At 45.7% G+C, this 13710-nt stretch overlaps 1 protein-coding gene across 1 annotated transcript; it reads left to right on the top strand.

Annotated features, from left to right (window-relative positions):
* Positions 1-4063: 4063 nt before the first annotated feature.
* Mfsd4b2 (major facilitator superfamily domain containing 4B2) lies at positions 4064-12525 on the top strand. The gene is made up of 4 exons (NM_001134547.1): positions 4064-4254; positions 6176-6344; positions 7630-7746; positions 10740-12525. The coding sequence occupies exons 2-4, from the start codon at positions 6296-6298 to the stop codon at positions 11765-11767; spliced, it is 1194 nt and encodes a 397-aa protein (NP_001128019.1). The 5' UTR covers positions 4064-4254; positions 6176-6295; the 3' UTR covers positions 11768-12525.
* Positions 12526-13710: the final 1185 nt, after the last annotated feature.

The raw sequence follows: 13710 nt of genomic DNA, 5'->3' as shown, positions 1-13710 counted from the left end.
GTTAGATACTGGTTTAGTTAATTACAGGAATATGATTCCTAGGTTAAACAGTGAATCGTTAGAAACGAGGAATGTTGCCGATTCAGATATAGTATAGATAGATGGGAGTTCTTCAAAAAATGCCGGAGATCTACAGATTATGACATTTAAAGGTGTTTTATTAATAAAACCCCTCTTTTGGCAGCGAGACACGTCTGCTCCTGGTAGCACCCCTCCTCTGCTTCACAGGCGATGAGCATTGAAGCCCCTCCATGTGAATCTCCATATTGAGTTTGTTTCTATGTGGCAAGCTAGCCACTGGGCAAGCCACTGCCGTGCTTCAACTGCTAACAGTATGATACTCAAACTGGACGAACAGGACACGGGGAAGTCAACTGTTGAGCTTACAAGGACAAGGCAGGCAAGTCCTTCAATATTCCTGCCTCACAAAAGGTCTGTCATGTATCCTGGGCCAGAAGGTCACAGATGAAGCTTCAGTGACTCAGAGACTATCCAGGTATCCAACCTCTGTCACTTCTGTAGTTCTGGAAGCTGCTTGATCTGCACTTCCTATTTACTCTAGTAATATTTACCCTTGGGGCTCTGATAGGGCTGAAGGCTAGGCGCTTATAGTCTCACTGTTAAACTTAAGTTGTTTAGGATTTAAGGAAATGTTTTAAAGTCTAAAAAGGTATTTTTTAGGTTGGTAATGCAAGTTATGATAGAAAGTGCTTTGGGTACAGAACTCTGGACTCACCCAGATAGGATGGCAGAGTACTTTCTGCAACGTTGCCAAATACAAATACACTAGACACTGTGAATGGAGTCCCTACCTGACGGTTTTCATAATTGTTCTTATTGTGTATAGTTAACTAATGTTAGAGGAAGAGCCTTTAGTTAATTAATTAATTAACTAAAAGGGGGAGAGGTAGGGATAATTTCTTGTGTGCCGTGTGGAAGCATCACCAAGCAATAAAAATCTGATGGTCAATGAGCTGAGGCGGGATTAGAAGGTGGGACATCTGTGTGTGTGTGTGTGTGTGTGTGTGTGTGTGTGTGTGTGTGTGTGTGTGCGTGTGTGTGTGTGTGTGTGTGTGTGAGAGAGAGAGAGAGAGAGAGAGAGAGAGAGAGAGAGAGAGAGATCTCTGGGAGGTAGTCAGAGGCAGGAATTTCACCACCCAGACTCTAAGGAAATCAGATGAATGAAACTGAGAAGAAACCAGGCTTGTCGCTAAGCCCAGGTTAGAATAAATAGGTAGTAAGTTAAGAGTTAGTCGGAGAACCAGCCAGAACTTACAACATAGGCATTTTTTTTAAAATAAATTTAAGCCTTTGAGTTGTTATTTGGGAGCTGGGGTGTGGGTGCAAAAGCATATGTTTATGAGACCTCAATGCCCACCTCCACAGTGACACACTTCCTCCAACAAGGCCACGGCTACTCCATCAAGGCCACACCTCCTAATAGTACCTCTCCCCATGGGTCAAGCATTCGAACACATGAGTCTATAAAGGCCATACCTATTTGGATTCCCACACTGCATGTAAGACCGGCTGCTTCTGCTCAGCTCATCTGACCACCCAGTCTTGGAGGTTTCTTGTTTGCTTGTCTTGTTGCCTCAGCTGACCTTGACCTAGTGATTCTGTGGCTTCCTCGGTACCGTGATTACAAGTGCTTTCCACCATGCATGGTTTACACATCAATGACATCCTTACAGTATCGGATGTTGTTGGTCCTAGAGTCCCTGAGCAGACTATTATAGTCAGGTCTGCAGGCATGTACCTGTAATCTCAGTCTTGGCGAAGTGAAGCAGAAGGTTGAGAAGCTGAGGTTAGCCAGAACTGCATATAATAGGATCTTACTGCCGGGGGGTGGGGGTGGGGGGGTGGGGGGGATGGGAGGGTTGTCAACTATATCTTTAAACCACATTTGTTTCAATCCAGCCTTTTCTCAGGGGAAGGCCTGTCTTTAAAGATACCTATAGAGTATTTCTAATGAGGGGATATTGGTAGAACTTCAGATATACTGAGGAGACAGAAACAGAGGAGTATCCAAGTGTGATCTTGGAGTCTGTCCAGAGAAGACCAGGTAGATGGTGGTAACAGCATGGGTGTCACAGGAGTGGGGAAAGGTTTCTTGAGGATGGGATGAGCTCAATTTGAGGTGAGAGAGAGAGAGAGAGAGAGAGAGAGAGAGAGAGAGAGAGAGAGAGAGAGAGGAATTATCATGAGGGCTGACCCATTCCTGGAAAACGTTCTATTGTCATACTAAATCTCAGTGTGTCATCAGGAGTGAACAGCTGAAGGGCAAACTCTTTACAACGTGGTCCTAACTCGAGTCCCACAATCACTGTGTACTGTGTTTTATACACAGCATCCACACTTTCCTCAAAGATACCTTCCTAAACACCCCGAACCAAAGTGGGTTTCTGAAATCCCAGCTCCCTGGGCTCCTTTCTTTGTATGTGTACTAAGAACAGCTTTACACTCTTGTTTTTAGTGTAGCTGATTCAGTCTCTCCCACTAGCCTGCAGGACCTAGAAGGTGGGAGCTGTAGACGGTGTGCATGCTCCCGAGATTTAGCCCTGTTCCACTTAAGATACCTCATGTCCTCCGATTTCTTTTAAACACTGCCCTAACACTTTCCATTTGAAATGCTGGCTTTCCTACGGACAATTCCATCATTCTTCCAAGATCCCAGTGGCATATCTTTCCAGTGGAGTCTTCAAGCCTCCCAGATAGAAGTAGTTCCTCTTTTCTACATGCCCCCATTGTCCTTTCTTCATAGTGCTTTTCCTAGAAGACTGAATCGTGCAGACAGTAATTATTTACATGTCTTCCTTCAACCAAATAGAAATTATATCTCAAACTCTATCTTACAGGTAAGATATATAATATATATATATACATATACACACACATATATACACATACATATATGTGTGTATACATATGTGTACATATGTATATAAGTGTATGTATGTATATATATATATGTGTACATATATACTATATATGTGTGTACGTGTGTGTGTGTGTGTGTATGAATGTATACACTTGAGGCAAATTCTCACCATGTTATTTGTACAGGTTATGAACTGATTTCAAGTGATCCCTCAGTCTGACTCAAGTAATAGGGCCATCAAACAGAGCTCATGACTCTGATTTTTAAAATCATATTAGTTGTCATGACTTAGCTGTTTCAGAGGCCATCCTCTCCCCGAAATTAACAACTCTGTTGCTTTGGAGATCAACCGTGGCATTTGTGAGAGTCTTTGCAAAGAAGTAAGGACAAGAAGGAAAGTCATAAAGTGAAAGTCGAAAGCTCATTTAGGTAAGGATTGGGGTGATTTGGAAAGGCTTAGCAACCACACATTGGAGAGAGGTGTTTTGGCAGGACGATGAGACTAAAGTTTGTGGTCTATGAGGCTCAGAGGGTGTGGAAAAAGGAGGGAGAGGGAGTGGCACTGTGCTTGGGGTGGGGTGCGGTGGGGGTGTGAATAGAGACCGAACTAAGTGACCTTGCCGCTAAGATCTCAGCTAGCAAAACTTTACCATCTGATACACACTGTGCTTTGTCAGGACCATGTGCTGAATTGTAAGAGACATATCGGAAACCACAGCTTTGAACCTGGATTTGTTTCTGGAGTTGTTGTACGGTGGCTAGCGACTGACTGGATGGCAGCCTGAGTAGTGAGGATTAATCAGCACATAGGAAAGCTCCACGTGGGCTTCATGGATTGTTTGTGGAGTGCAAGAAGGACAAGGGAGGGCTTTGGGAGGTTCATGAAGGCCAAGCTCCTTCCCCTCCGCAGGAAACCCTGGGGACCGACCTCATCTTGGGGGACTAGCAGGGCTTTTCACTGGGTCGCGCGGCCTTTTCACTGGTCTTCTGTGGCCCCGTGGTGAGGTTGCCTTTGCGCTCGCCCGCGTCTGTGGAGCCCAGCAGAGGTGTATGTAGGCTGGGCGAGCACCGCGTGGACCGGCGGCCCGGGAGGCGGCGTGGGGAGAGGCTCGGCGGGGCGGGGCCGGGCTGCGCCCAGGTCTTAGTCAACTGGGAGAGGTTGAGGGAGTCCAGAGCCTTTCGTAGCCGCCAAGCTGGAGCTGGAACAGGAGCTCCGCGGGGCCGTGGCCCGGACGACTGGACAGCGGCTCCTGCAGGATCCCGAGGTCCCAGCGACCAACAGCGAGCGGGAGGCAGCCGGGCGCGGCGGCAGTACCCGGGGCGTGCTACTTTGGCTCACCACACTGGTCCTGTACGCCTCCTTCGTGGGGCTGGTGAGAGCCGAGGCTGCCCCCTTCCAGGCTGGGGCTCCCCGGATGCAGACCTGCTCCCCAAGTTTGCACAGAGGGAGTCGGGACGCATTCATCTTCCTGGGTCTCCGTTTCCCCACTTAGAAAATGGACACGGTTCTAATCTTGGAGGGTTATTTTCAACTCAGACGGATTACCTTAATGCGTTTTCCAACGTCTTTAAACTTTCATTGTCGCCTGGGTGCGGTGGGAGGAGATACAGGAGGGGGAACTGGAGCCTTCACCTGCTCTCATCCAAACCATTCCTGCAAACTCCAAATGATTAAACTGTCAAACTTCACCTTGCCTCTTCCTGGTGGCCTGACCAAGTTTTGCCAACTGGTAATTTTCCAAACGGAAAAATGGGCCCTGAGAGGAAAATGACTTTCTTCATCACTCAGGAGGTTAGGTGGTCAAGAGTGGGTCTCCTGGCCGGCGGCTTGTAGCCCGGTGCAGCCATGTTCATCTTTGAGGTTTTAGTAGTTTTAGACATTGTCTCCCTAAGTCGCCCAGACTGCGGCTGAATTTGTGGCGCTTTGGCCTCAGTCTCTGGGATTGCGGATCACCCACAGCTGGCTTGCTCCTCCAGCCACTTGGATGTAGGAGGGCCTTCACTGTTAGCCAAAGCCTAAGGCGTGTGAAGGAATTTGACTAGAACCTGTAGCCAGTCTTCTTTCATTGAACCTGGTGCTTGATGCAGGCCTGCCCACCACCTGTAGTCCTTAGTCCTGGGCTCATGCTGCTAAGGTAGGGAGGACATTTGGTTTGGGGCAGATTAGTGCGTTATAGTCAATTACTCTTAAAATATAGATGACTTAGAAACGCTTTTCTTTTTTTGTTTTTTGTTTTTTATTGGTTATTTTGTTTACATTTCAAATGTTGTCCCCTTCCTGGTTTCCCCTCTGCAAACCCCCTATCCTATCCCCATCCCCCCCTTGCCCTGGCCTCTATGAGGGTGCCCCTCACCCATCTATCCACTACCACCTCACCACCCCAGCATCCCCCAATCACCCACAGGACCAAGGGCCTCCCTCCCATTGATACCAGTAAGGCAATTAATCCTCTGCTACATCTGCGGCTGGAGTCATGGGTCCCTCCATGTGTACTCTTTGGTGGTTTAGTCCCTGGTTGGTTGATTTTGTTGTTCTTCCTATTGGGCTGCACTCCCCTTCAAGTCTTCCAGTCCTACCCCCAACTCTTCCCTTGGGGTCCCCCGCTCAGTCCAATTTTTCTTAAGGGCACCAGTGAATTTTCTCTTCAACCCTTGGTTCTTGCTAACACATTCTTGCCACAGGCAACATTTTATTGCTAAAGCCTTTTTTGTACATGCACATGTAAATATTTCCTAAAAAGCCTGAGAGTTTACACTCCTGCCTGGTGGCTTTGGACTTTCATTAAAGAAGCCTATGGAGTTAGAAATATTCAGATAGGTGATTTCCAGCGTATTATATGTGTGTAGTTCAGAGAAATCCATGTATGTCAGAAGTATTACTTTTAAAGACATAACTAACATAAGTAATAAGTTAATGTCTGAGAATTTAATTTTGACATCTAAACTCCTATAACAGTCGTAAATGGAGGTTTAAAATAAAGACAATATTTCGAAAATAAATTTGATACATCTTAACTATTAAGGCAGAAAAATCCTTTAAGGTATTCTTCCAGATCTAAAAAAGAATTGCAACCAAAGGCAAACAAATAACATTTAAAAGTTGAGTGGAAGAAACTCACAGGAGCATCCAATTCTGATGGTAAAGGGTTGTACATTTTTTCCTGTTTGAATAAAGGAGACCCCTATCTTACACTGTAATCCTCCTCCCGTTTTCTATAAAGGAAAAGACAACCATTTGAATAAACATAACTTTAATGGCTGTAAGTTCACAGCTCTTCTCTTTTTAAATTTCAGGGACTAAGCACTGCTCTCCTTGGGCCTACATTTCAAGATTTGGCACGAAATGTGAACCGAAACATCAGCGATCTCTCTATCATTTTTGTGGGCCGCGCCTCTGGTTTTTTATGTGGTACTATGGTTGGTGGAGTTCTCCTTGACTATATGAACCAGTTTTTACTTTTGGGTAAGCAAACACTGCTTTTCTTCGATGGATTTTCAATTTACTCTAAATATTTAAAGCATAGACTGCAGAACGGTTGGCAATGGATACAGCGGAGTGCATACCGCCCACCCCCCCCCCCCCCCGTCCCGGGCAGATGGGCTTCTGTAGCCTTTGCTGGAGGGACTCTATTCTGAACCTTCTAGAAACTTGTTTAGCTCCGTCGTGGGTGTGAGTGTCGGCAACCCTGCACAATGCTGACCTGTACTGTGATTTAGGCTCCACTCCAGGCACATGCACTGGCTGACCACGGAGCTCGGCTTATCTGGTGGGGGGCGGGGCTTCTGGGGCCACGGGGTCAGAATAAATTCCGGGAAGCTGGCCAGGCTCTGTGGACTTGGGCTTGAAGATGAAGGGACAGGGGTTGGGAGGGAAGTGATATAGGGTGCACTTCTGTCCTGTTGCCCTTGTCAGAGCTGAGCACAGACTGATCCCCTTAGATCCTGACCCAGGAAAAGAGGACAGAACTGTTAGCATGCCATTTTCAATGGATTGGCAAGGTTAAAAGCAATTTAGATTACTATACTAAAACATCTTTGGAGGCAAGGTTAATAATTTATTGCTGATTCTTAAGTAATGATTATTCCTTCCAAAGCGAGTTGAAAGATGATTTTTTTTTCGGTACTTCATTTCCTTTTGTCCCACAGATAAATTTATTTGGTAACATTTTCCTGTAATTGGTTATAATGATTGTGTTTTGCTTTTGCATTTTTACATTGTTACCTTATAAAAGTCTTCTTTGAATTAATACTTTTTGGACCAGCTCAAACACTATAAAATTTTTCTTTTGCTACGATTTCTAATTTGATCATTTGCAATGATAGAATTGGATTCAAGTCATAGTAATTTACATTTTTACGGGCCACAAATATTATAAAAACTTTAGACTAAACCACCACATCTAGTCACTATGTCTCTCACCTACTGATGCTCAAAATTTTTGTTGTTGTGATTTGGTTTTACCTTTTTTATTTTATCTTTTTTTTTTGTTCTTTGTTTTTTGAGATAAGATCTCACCATGTAGCCCCAGCTGGCCTAAAACTATTTATGTAGATCATGTTGGCTTCAACTCCTAGAGTTCTACCCACCTCTGTCTCCCAAGTGCCGTGATTGCACCAATATGCCCAGCCCAAGACCAATCAACTTTAATTCAGTGTTAATTTTCATTTTTAGAATTTCTTCGATGTCCCTTTGACTTCGGACCTTCATAAACACTTGTTCTCTAGATGGCTTTATTCTTTTTCCTCAGGTGTGTCAATGTCGGCTACTGCTGTTGGGTTTTATCTCATTCCTTTGTGCAAGAAGGTGTTTTTACTGATTATCATGATGTCTGTGTTTGGTGCTTCAATTGGTGTTGTGGATACAGGTTAGTGAACCCTTCAGCCTCATCTCCAGTATCAGGAAAGGTAAAGTGTATGAAATCAGAGTGCCACTTGTCTTGTTGTGAAAACAGCATTGCCTCACACCTTGGCACATCTCAGCCCTTCAGAATCACACCTCAGAATCACACCCCAGGACCTCAGAATCATACCCCAGCACCTCAGCATCACACCTCAACACCTCAGCATCACACCTCAGCATCACACCTCAGCATCACACCTCAGCATCACACCTCAGCACCTCAGAATCACACCTCAGCACCTCAGAATCACACCTCAGCACCTCAGAATCACACCTCGGCACCTCAGCATCACACCTCGGCACCTCAGCATCACACCTCAGCACCTCAGCATCACACCTCAGCACCTCAGAATCACACCTCAGCACCTCAGCATCATGCCTCAGCACCTCAGCATCACGCCTCAGCACCTCAGCATCACACCTCAGCACCTCAGCATCACACCTCAGCATCACACCTCAGCATCACACCTCAGCACCTCAGCATCACACCTCAGCACCTCAGCATCACACCTCAGCACCTCAGCATCACACCTCAGCACCTCAGAATCACTCCTCAGCACCTCAGAATCACACCTCGGCACCTCAGAATCACACCTCAGTACCTCAGCATCACACCTCAGCACCTCAGCATCACACCTCAGCACCTCAGCATCACACCTCAGTACCTCAGAATCACACCTCAGTACCTCAGCATCACTGAACCTCAGCATCACACCTCAGCACCTCAGAATCACACCTCGGCACCTCAGCATCACACCTCAGCATCACACCTCAGCACCTCAGAATCACACCCCAGCACCTCAGAATCACACCTCGGCACCTCAACCTCACACCTCAGCCTTTCAGAATCACACCCCAGCACCTCAGAATCACACCCCAGCACCTCAGAATCACAACTCAGCACTTCAGCACCTCAAAATCATACCTTAGTACTATTTCTCCTTGCCAATTAGGGCACCAATTGTCCAACACCTAACTATGAAGTGCATTTGAAGAGTTTTGCTTTATGAGAGACTGTTGGGTTAGCCAAACATGGAAGGACTTCCCTTTCTGTGGGAAATTATAATGCAAATGGGCAGGCTTTCCTTTAAGGATAGAGTTTAACCACTTTCATATAAGAGAAAATGGTGACTTGGTAGGCTAAACGAGGTGTATTAGTTACTTTGTAATTGGTGTGATAAATCACTATGAAGAAAGCAACTCAGAGGAGAAAGAGTTGGGTTGGACTTATGGCTCCAGAGGGGTGGAGGCCATGATAAGGAAGCAAAGGCATGATGGCAGGAGCAGGAAGTTGAGGGCTCCCATCTTGAATTACAAGCACAAAGCAGAGAGAGCAACTGGAAATGGCTGGAGGCTTTTATATTCTGAAAGCCTGCCTCCAGTGGTAGACTTTCTCCATGAGGCCACTTCTTCACCTATGCAGAGTTTGCCACCATCTGAGGCACCATGGAGACTGTGGAGGACATTCTCAGTTAAACACCGTACAAGGGTAGTGTTATTATAAGCACAGAAACAGCCATTCAGCTTAAAATGCACCCCAGATTCTGGGCTTTGAGAACCTCTGTGGGCACCACATTCTTGCCTTTCTTCTTGGTTGTTTTTATTTTCTCCACAGCAGAAAACCTTCATGCTTCACCCTATCATTGAAGACCTTCTAAATTACATGTAGACCTTTATTCCCAATCCCAGCTTTCTATGCCCGCCATTCTTTTTCTATGGGAAGAAAAGCTATTTGCTAGATCATGGAAATAGTCTATACTCCTGGGTTCATTTGAATGAAAAGCTGCAGTGTGGAACTGCATGCTTATCTCAAAGTATCTGAGGTTTTGGTGTGTTCAAACTATGCAGTGCACGGTTCTGAAAATTGTTTTTGTTTCCTGTAACAAGTACAACCGACTTCTAGGGCAGTCTGGCTGGCATCTAGGTGTTTAGTGTCTAGTTTAGACCTCAGTAAACACTTTCTTCAATTGGAATTAGAACCCAATTGGAAGTATTGAAGCTTTGGGAGTTTTCCAGCTGTTAGATAGCGTTTTACTAATGCATGTGTATTTCCACGTGGACCAGGGGATATGGGTCAGTTGGGTAGAGCATTTGTCTACCGAATATTGCATAAACTGACTGGTACATTCTTGTAATCCCAGTATTCAAGTGACTCTGATGGGAATGTCAAAAGTCCAAGATCGTCTTCTGCCTCATGGCAAGTTCATGGCTAATATCTGAGGGCTCTCTCAAAAATTACAAATAAATGTATCAGTATTCTGCTGTTTCACTGCTGTGAAGAGATACTAGGACTAAGGCAACTTAGAGAGGAAAGCACTTAGTAGGGAGTTTGCTTACAGCTCCAGAGTATTAGTTCATAAGCACCATGGGAGGGAACAGGGTGGCTCACAGTGTGGTGGCTCACAGGCACTGGGACAGTAGCTGAGAGCTTTACATTCTAATCCCTAGAGAGAGAGGAAAGAGAGGGGGAAGGGGAGGGGGGAGTGAGAGAGAGAGGGAGGGAGGGAGAAAGAGAGAACGGGCCCAAGAGGGACTGGGCCTGGGCCTAATGTTGGCTTTTGAAACCTCAAAGCCTCCCCGCCCCCACCTTGACACAACTCCTCCAACAGGGTGACACCTCCTCATTCTTTCCAAACAGTTCCACCGAGAACTAAGTGTTTGTAAATACATTACCTATTGAGGCCATTCTTATTCAAACCACACTATTACTCCCCAGTGAGACTACCACTATGATAAAGTTTCCAATGTATCTGGCTTGAGTGATGGTTTACTAACATATAAATTCCATATATGAAGGTAAGATGTAACATAGTCCTCTGGTGATGGTGGGTTACAGCTCCTTGATTACAGAGAGGTTCTGGTGTAAACTTAGAATGTCATAAAACTCCTACTGCCTAATATAGACACTAATAAAATGTTTCTACTAAGTGACTGTCAGATTATTTCTTTAACTTGTAGGTGCAAATGTCCTCATCTTGGACCTTTGGGGGGACAAAGGAGCCCCACATATGCAGGCCTTGCACTTCAGTTTCGCCTTGGGTGCCTTCCTGGCTCCCCTGCTGGCTAAATTGGCCTGGGGTACCACAGCATCTGCTCAGAATCACACTGAGTCCGACTTTGACCCTCTAATGCTGAACCGAACCTCCGAAGCCGCCACAGACTCTGTGTTCGCGGTACCCGACGACATGAATCTGCTGTGGGCATACGCGTCCATCGGAACCTATGTTCTAGTAGTTTCTGTCTTCCTGTTTGCTCTGTTTTGTAAGAAACGCTCAAGGCAGAAAAAATCCTCAGCGTCTGCTCAGGGAGCTCGAAGGGCTAAATACCACAGGGCCCTGCTATGCCTCCTCTTTCTCTTCTTCTTCTTCTACGTGGGAGCCGAGATCACGTACGGCTCTTACGTATTCTCCTTCGCCACCACCCACGTTGGCATGGAAGAGAGCGAGGCAGCTGGCTTGAACTCCATCTTCTGGGGGACCTTCGCAGCCTGCAGGGGCCTGGCCATCTTCTTTGCGACATGCTTACAGCCTGGGACCATGATTGTGGTGAGCAACATCGGCAGCCTGGCCTCATCTTTCTTTCTGGTGCTTTTTGACAAGAACCCTCTTTGCCTCTGGATCGCGACTTCTGTGTATGGAGCCTCAATGGCAACCACGTTCCCCAGCGGCATCTCCTGGATTGAGCAGTACACCACCTTAACTGGGAAATCCACAGCCTTCTTTGTCATCGGTGCTGCCCTGGGAGAAATGGCGATTCCTGCAGTGATCGGAATTCTTCAGGGACACTACCCAGACCTGCCAGTAGTTCTGTATACATGTCTGTGCTCAGCCCTATTCACGGCTGTTTTATTTCCTGTGATGTATAAATTAGCCACCTTACCCCTGGAACGCCAGCGCAAAGGAAGAAGGAAGAGCGAGGACCAGAAGGCTTTGAGCAGCATAAATGGAAACATGCAGAGAAATGGAATGGAGTGTATTCTGAAGTAGTTGAAATGAAGAATACAAGGAATTCTGTAATAGAGAACCCTAGAAATATTCTGACTCGATACAGCCCACAGCCAACACCTCTAAGGCAATTCCCACATGCCTCTGTGTCTGAGCCTTCTCCAGTTAACAGCCGCAACTCCCTTGTGAAAAGCCAGGAGAAAATGGCCAAACATTTGGAGAAGACACATTGTTTAATAAATACATAGTTGCTACTCATGAGGAAGCCAGGCCAAGTGGAGCCATAGCAGGGTATCGGCAATTTCTAGAGGTCAAAGTTTCCACATAGAGCTGCTAAAATGTTTTGACATGTTCTGGAATTTCCAGAGTCTTCTGTAATGTACCGGTTTGTAGTGAGCATAGTGAAAAATGCTTTTAGACATGTAAAACTAGCTTAGTCTGGATCCCGACCACCCCCTAAGGCTGCATCTGATAGTCAGAATCCAGTGACCACTCACTCAAGATAATCAGACACAGTCCTAGAACCCTGTGACACCCACTGGATGATATAAAAGCAGAGACCAAGAGCAAAGCTCATTCTGTACGTCCAGAGAGAGGTCACCTTGATCTTCCCTGCGGCTGGAGAGTTTTCCCCAGGATGCTGACCCTCAAATCAGAGACTGGACCTGACCCTCAGCTAAGATATATTGCACAGGTGAACAGCCTAGGCGAGATAGGATTAGGACCATAGTTAGGACTTTAGTGTGTGAATGTTTTGTGATGACCCCCTCAGCATAATAAAATATAACTTTGTGATACTAACTATGCCTTCTTGCTTATGACACAAGTATTCTTATACAGTAGGATTTTGTAATGAGGCTCCCGTTTGGAAGATATGTTATTTTGTAGTGTGTGTAAAAAGATATTTGTATTTGAGAAGTTGGGAAGTGCACCTGTATGGAGGCACCATTGATATGTAGAAGGGATAGTCCTTTGCTGAGCAAATGACCAGACATCCATATTCTGTCTGCCTGTCTCTCTGTCTGTCTGTCTCTTAAGGCAGGGTTTCGCTATATAGCCCTGGCTGTCCTGGAACTCAGAGATACTCCTGCCTCTGCCTCCTGCGTTCTGGAATTGAAGACAACAACAGGCTATGGAGAGAGTAATTTTGATGCAGGAGAAACTTGTAGTAAAACTGATGCTATGAAAGATTTATTTAAAAACGTGCTTAGGAACTATGAAGTTAGGTGTACTCTCACCAGGTGTGTGAGAAACTGTGAAGAAGAAAATTCTGTAGTGTAATGGAAATTTAGGCCGGCTGAGGAAGTCTCTGCGAAATGTTTACTCAACAGGACTAACCTCCAGTTAGTTCTGTCCCCATAAAGGACTTATAACCAGTCAGTGGGCCCATTTCCATGTCAAAGAACATGCCTCTAAGAGGCAACCATCATTGTGTCCCAGCCTGTGCTTTTAACAGGAAAAACATGTTTTCCAGGTGGGCAAGATGTGCATGGGTAAGAACGATGTGAAAAGAACAACACTGTGTACTCGAGAAGTAAGTGACAATATCATTGTTGTATAAGTCTCCCATGCGCCCAAGTCTCCAGACTTGCAGTCTCCTGTGTCCCTTTAAATGGTCTGAGGTGTAGCCTGCGGCCAGGACCTGAGAAAGACTCCAGGATGACAGCACTTGTGGGAAGAATGAGCCCACATGGTGTGTGTGTCATCGAGTAAGATCTTCAGCTGGAGGCCTCTGTTCTTTGAGAATTAGCCACAGCCAGCCTCGTGGGTTTTTGAATGTTTGTAAAGAGCTTTTCCTCGCTGATCTCTTAAGTATGCACAGTGATTTCTCATTGGGTTGGCATATTATTTCTATAATGGTTTCACGGAAGAGTCTTTGGAGATGAGGAAGAGTTTTGAACTCCTCATCTTACCCATGGTGCTGGGTTAAAGAATGCTAAAGACTTGTTTGGTTTTGTATTTTATGAGAACACATAGAATGGTGG

The sequence above is a fragment of the Rattus norvegicus genome, chromosome 20 (assembly GCF_021556685.1).
Source record: "Rattus norvegicus strain SHRSP/BbbUtx chromosome 20, alternate assembly SHRSP_T2T, whole genome shotgun sequence".
Classification (NCBI taxonomy): Eukaryota; Metazoa; Chordata; class Mammalia; order Rodentia; family Muridae; genus Rattus; species Rattus norvegicus.
The sequence above is the reverse complement of the archived record's forward strand: the minus strand, read 5'-3'. Positions and strand labels throughout refer to the sequence as shown.

Excerpts from the sequence above, each read along its gene's own strand:
- Mfsd4b2 (NM_001134547.1), top strand. The coding sequence starts at position 6,296 with ATGGTTGGTGGAGTTCTCCTTGACTATATGAACCAGTTTTTACTTTTG. Across the intron at positions 6,345-7,629 it reads GAACCAGTTTTTACTTTTGG|GTGTGTCAATGTCGGCTACT; the intron begins GTAAGCAAACAC and ends CTTTTTCCTCAG. Across the intron at positions 7,747-10,739 it reads AATTGGTGTTGTGGATACAG|GTGCAAATGTCCTCATCTTG; the intron begins GTTAGTGAACCC and ends TTTAACTTGTAG.